Below are 6,000 nucleotides of genomic sequence, written 5' to 3'. Positions count from 1 at the left end.
CTCTATATAGAGTTAATTCAATATTTTAAATCAGACACAAGAAACGTAAGGTCCCTGTTATGAAGTTCACATTTTGAGCAAATGACACTTATAGCTATCCAAATGTTAAGAGGAAAGCTCATTCTGTGTAGAAGAGTTTGAGCCACAATTACTTTTCATCCATCACAGCCACCCCTGCTTCTTCACCCTCTATCCAACCCCACAAATAAACTGCCCCACAATACATTCTGGGATAGTAATATGTCCAATCTTCTGAAGATCCTATATTGTTTTTAGTAGAAGAGGCTATCTGAATGCTTGAAAACAATCCTCCTACAAAATAAAGTTCTTAACAAATTATGAGTGTCAATGCTGGACGAAGTACTGTGTGCTATATAAACTCAAAAGAGCTCAATAAATCTACACAAATATATGCATGAAGATTAGCATGTATCACTTATGATAAACAATGGATCTCTAGACTCTTAGAGTTAACATATGTTGCTATGCAGAGAAGCCACCAAAAATGGCTTGTGACCCATCACAAAATTCAATAGCCTTAATTAGTGCAAAAGCTTTTATCTGACATTATAAGGTGGGCATAAAAAACATTTAACAGTTAAATTAGGAGATAACGAAGTATGAAAAAATAGAATGAGATGGTCTCTGCACCATGCAATCAATTAATGTTAATTATTTATTAACAATCAAGTCACTATCCACATCATTCAGAAGAAAGCCCTCCCACCTAATAATGTTTTCAGTCAAGCCTTGTAAAGTGAACAGCTTTAACATCTTATAAGAGGCTGAAATGTTCTTAGTTTGAACATAAATGTTAAGCATCTGAACGCAGGCATTTGAAACGTACCAAATAAAAGTCCAATACATGACAACAAATATAAAAATCAAAATATTTAAAAGGAGGGGTTTTTTTATTCAACTTGTTTCAAAGGGATAGAAGCATTACAAAAACTGTGCATTAAGTCTGACAAAGTTCTATCTGCCAGAAGAGTGTCAGGAACTTACTTAAGGAGAATCAGGATTCTTCTAGCAACTAAAACCCAAATATTATAGTAGCCTGCAAAGCATTATCTTCCTTGCCAAATCAATTAATTTGAATAAAAATTTGAATGCAATAAAAATAATACTAATATGTGTCTATATATATTTGGGAACCTGAAAGCCAAAGGGATAAATATGCTATTTAAAGAGCCTGGACAAGTCACATGACAAAGGCGTTTGGGGAACAGACTAGTTCCTTCAAATATATTAGGACACTGCCGCTGGTTTTTAAAACGAACTCTTTTTATTCTTTAGGAACACTTAATATTACTTCCATAGCTGATAAGCACTCTTGCATGATGAAGGGGCTGGAAATCAATGTTCAAAAAGTTTAGAAAGTTGACATAAGAAGTGAATGTGCCTGATTTTTGCTCCAGACCGGGGGGGGGGGGGGCGTGATTGCAGAAAGAGCATGATTATTCACCAGCAGCTCCACCTCCCCAATACATCTCGTTTCTGTTGAGAACTTCCATTTATCTACTAGGCGAAATGTTAGATTCCAAGATCCACGCGTGCGACTACTTTACAGGGCAGCGTTTCGAAGCGATCAGCTTCCTGCGAGGAGTTTGCACCGCTTCTTCTCTTTGCAAAGACACGTTTTGTTTTGTGTCAAGAGCGGGCTAGCTGGTTTTTGCAGCTGGGCATGGCAATCGTCTTTCCCCAAGCAACAGCGAGGTGTTTTTTTTTGGGGGGGGGGGTTGGCCTCCACGGTAAGGAAACGCCGTCCCGCGGAGAGCCTTTGAAAAAAAGTGGGGGGGGGGTGTCTGGAACTTTGCACGCGCTCGGGGGGGCTGAGGAAGCCAATTCTCTCTAGGGCTTAGCAATGTCTTCCTCACACACCGCTTGCAGGAGAGCCCAGCCCAGCTGGGCTGGCTTGCAGGCACGCGTGGCCAGCCACCCTTCCTGTTCCAGAAAAGTTCCCCGGGAAAGCCCCCTTCCCTCTCCTTCGCCCTACCTCTATTCCTCGCCAACTTTGGTGCCAACTTTTCTGTGGAGAAAACCTGCACCGTTACGAAGTCAAAAGGGCGGGGAGGCAGCCTTGACTTCATAATAATGGTGATGGTGATGATGATGTTGCGATGGAGCAGTCAACCAGCTCTCTACAGACAAGCAAGCCCCCTCCAAACTCAAGCCAGGGCGCTGCCACTGCTGCTGCTTCCCGGCCTTTTTCGGTCATGCTTACGGGAGACCCTTTCGCAGCCCTCCATCCCTTTCCTCCTCCTTTCTTCCCCTCAGAAAACTTACGTTTAATCTGTCGGGGTTTGCTCTGTTTCCTTCGGGACATGCCGGCTGCTGCTGCTCCCGCTTCGGCTGCTCTCGATTCAGGTGCACTGAGGAGTGTGGAAAGGGGTGTAAGGGAAGTAGGTGCGGGGCGGGGGAGAGGCAGAGACCGAGAGAGAGACGGAGAGAAGAAGCGCGGGGTGGGGAAAGCAAGTCAACGTGCCGGGTTCATAGACAGGAGCTGATGGGAGATGACAGGGAAAGAGAAGCCGAGGGAGGCTGGGGCGCGCGGGCAGGCGGGGGCGCGCGGGCGGATGTGCGCGCGAGAAGGGGAGCACAAGACAGAAAGAAAAGGGAGCGAGAACGAGGGAGATGTGGTTGTTGGGGTGGGGGCGGGGGCGGGGGGGGCGGCGAGAGTGAGGTAGAAAGAGAGAACGAGGAGGGAGAGGAGCAGAAAGGGAGGAGAAAGAGGAGGAGGGGGGAGGAAAGGAGGGAGGGAGGGAGGCAGCGCGCTTTGCTCGCTCGCCCGCCCGGTGGTGCCTTTCCCTGTGCAGATGCTGCCGCCGCTGTCGCTCTCCGAGCAGCGCTCCCCTCAGACTGACCGGCTACGGGAGGCGGGGTGGGGGGGGAGTTGGAGGAGGGGAAGGGGAGGAATGGGGAAGGGAAGGGAAGGGGCGAGGGAGGAGGGGCTTGGCGAGGTGAGGCGTCGGCGGGGATGAGTGGGGTCCGTCAGGCAGGCTTGACGAGCCGCTGGCGGCGGCTGCCCCCAAAGGCGCGAGCGCGGCGGCCGCCCGTTTGCTGTGGGCCAGTCGGTCCCCCGGGTTGGAGTTTGGAGGGAAAGGAGGAGAAGCCCCGCTTCGCGTCTTCTCCTTCGGAGGTGTCCCAGGCCAGCCGCCGCCTGGCACACTCCGCTTCCCCCTCTCCCCTCCTGCTGAGGCTGGGTTTCTCGGCCGCGTTTAACAAAATCTCGAGCAAGGCAAGGAGATAAAGCGCTCGCTCTTCAGGACTCCAGGAGCCTGGACGACCCAAGTTCCGTAGAGCCCGGCATAACAGCGGGGTATTTTCACACAGGACAGGACGCTGTGAAGTGCTTCCATGCTATTTGTGTTCACGTGAAGTGTTGTTAAGACCTTTCGAAAGAAGCGCTTTCAAAAAAGAAAACAAAAAAGCAAATGTGCCTTCTAACCAACGTCTGGCTTGTATTCATATCGGGGGGGGGGGGGGCGGGGGACACCAGAAATGTTAAACGCTCTGTTACTTCACTGGTTTACCCGAAAGTTAGCCCCGTTGAGTACAAACTTCTTCTTTGGAAATTGACCGTATTTAGCAGTACATCTCAAGAGTGAGCTCCCTATCATTCAATAGGGCCAACTATATTGTATTTGCAATCCTCATAATCACTTCCCCCAGTGTGGCATGAAGTTGGGTAGATTCATCATGACGACAACTTCCTAAACTGTTCTGAGCCCTAATAGTTTCTTAGGTGGACAAGAGAGTTGATTGCAGATACTGTTCTACTTACTGGTCAATAAACCTGCATTGACTGGTGAATAAGTCCCATTGAACTCAGTGAGACTTATTTCTGAGTAAACATGGAATTGAATGCATGTGTGTCATGTGTAAAATGTTCAGAGAGAACTGAACAATTCTTGGTGCATTGAAAGGGATACTTTTTAGGCCTTCTCAACTAAGTTTAGCTCTGACATCTGCTGAGCTTTGGGACCTGTGAAGTAAAAACAAAGAGGATGCCTTCAGACAGGTGATAGGTAGGTACTATATAGGAAGAAACCTGCATATTAATTGTAAGCCTAGGTTTTTTGCATTGCAGTTAAGTAAGGCATTTCTACGAAACTGCTTTAAAACAAATATTAAGATATGGATGTCATTAACAAAGATTACAATGCACATCTACCTGAGAACAAACCCCTTTGAATACAGTGGGACTTCTGCATGAACATGTTTAGGACTCTGGTGTAAGGGTACTCAGTGGGGCTCCTAACAGAAGGGCCTGGGGGTTTGACCTTGTTAATCTTTTCATAACTTTATTGGAAAAATTCCATTCAGGCAGGGAAACCACGGTTTTATCCCTCCCTTGCCACATACAATATGCTTTTAAGAAATCTTCTGTAGAAAGCATATTAAATTGAGTGTGCATAATTTTTATTTATTCCATTTACATCCCATCTTTCTGCCAAGAAGCATCCAATTCAACCCATTTTTATTAAAATTTAGGTCTTTTTAAAATAGTGTTTAAATCAAATTATTATTATTATTATTATTATTAATAATAATAATAATAAAATAATCTAAGCACTTTATAAGCGGCCCAAAAGTTTACAACCCAAGTGAAGATAAGACACAAGAGGAAAGAAAAGGGAGACGCTGATAACCTTTAAAAAAAATTAAGTTACAGGTGAACTCGTGCTGGTTGATGGTTCAGAAGCCAGTCCATAGGAGCAGCTCTTCCCTAGACCTGCACTTTTCTTATCCTTGAACTGCTGATGATCTTCAGCAGGGAAGATGGCAGAAGGAGCTCTAGGTGAACTCAAGAGGTTCAGCCGATAGTTGGCACTTGCCACTTAGAATCTATGGGCAATAACTTGCCAGTTGGGTTGCCCTTCTCCTTTCCCCTCACACAGCCAACAGATGCACCCTGTGTCCAACATACAGCTTGTACGTTACAGACTTCCCTCCACACAGATCTCACCTTTTCAAAAGACAAGGGGTTAGAACTGACAAGTAGTTCATACTACAAGTTCAGGTGAGTTGTTCCATGACACCACCATTATTTTATTGTTTAGATTTTTCTTTAAGAGAGATAGAGACAGACAGAAACACAGAGAGTGAAAGGTGATTAGATTCAAAAGTGAACAGAGCTTTTTGTGTAATACAGTATAGAAGATATTTTGATAGGGATGGGTTTTTCTCCCTCCATTACAAGTTGCAGTTATAAAAATCCCCTCATTTATACACCTCTGAAACATATAAGAACCCTGTCCTCCTTTGTATCTCTGTTTTAAAAAATTGGCATATATGATTAAATATCTGAAATGGGACCCATTTTGCAAATTTGGGATTAAAAATATCTGAAAAGGTAGAAGACCATCATTTGAAATTGCTGAGCTGAACTCAAGATTCTAGAATCTAGAACTCGCCACTCTAAGCACACACAGAGATCCCAGATATTCAAATTATTTGTGGTGCATAGTTTATTTAAAAGCATTAGCTCTGTTATAAATTATCCATGAACAGGTTATGATCCTCATCAAATTTATCTGCTACTCAATTTTTTTTCCTTGGGAGAAGCATTTAACTTTCAGGTCATTCACAAGCTCATTACTATCAATATTCATTATATGCATCCATATAAATTCTGGAATCACATGGGGCAGTTTCTGCTCTTAGTGGATTTGTTTTTCTTTTTACAAACATCAGAGAACAATAATAGTTTATAAACATAGTTTAAAGTATACATGTGCAAGATTTTCAGAATGGCTATGGGAAAAAATATGCTGCAAATGAGATTCAAAACATTTGTCAACTTTTGTGATGTGTTTTCAGTGAAAAGTCCAACAAATAAAAGTTTAAAAGTTGCAGAAAGTTATGTTTGTCAATTGGGAATTTAATTCTGTAAGTTGTACCTAATATTAGATACACAGCTTTGAGCACACTATATTGGCCTACTTTTCAGGGCTCTTATAGGAAAATTTTATTTTAAGAATTAATATGCTGCCCTTC

The 6,000-nt window shown here is 43.9% G+C and overlaps 1 protein-coding gene and 1 long non-coding RNA gene across 3 annotated transcripts in view; one reads left to right on the top strand and one right to left on the bottom strand.

Moving 5' to 3' along the window:
* The window catches only part of ZFPM2 (zinc finger protein, FOG family member 2), a 563,228-nt gene extending 560,395 nt beyond the window's left edge, over window positions 1-2,833 (bottom strand). For both annotated transcript variants that reach the window (XM_053244778.1, XM_053244780.1), the window contains exon 1: window positions 2,287-2,833. In XM_053244778.1, the coding sequence (XP_053100753.1) occupies window positions 2,287-2,326 (40 nt within the window). In that variant the 5' untranslated portion in view covers window positions 2,327-2,833. The remainder of the gene's footprint in view (window positions 1-2,286) is intronic.
* The window catches only part of LOC128322809 (uncharacterized), a 35,362-nt gene that overhangs the window by 6,293 nt on the left and 23,069 nt on the right, over window positions 1-6,000 (top strand). The gene's annotated exons all lie outside the window — the stretch shown is intronic.

Source organism: Hemicordylus capensis, chromosome 4 (assembly GCF_027244095.1).
Source record: "Hemicordylus capensis ecotype Gifberg chromosome 4, rHemCap1.1.pri, whole genome shotgun sequence".
In the NCBI taxonomy this organism is placed as follows: Eukaryota; Metazoa; Chordata; class Lepidosauria; order Squamata; family Cordylidae; genus Hemicordylus; species Hemicordylus capensis.
Note: the sequence above shows the minus strand (reverse complement) of the source record. Positions and strands in the feature narration are given on the sequence as shown.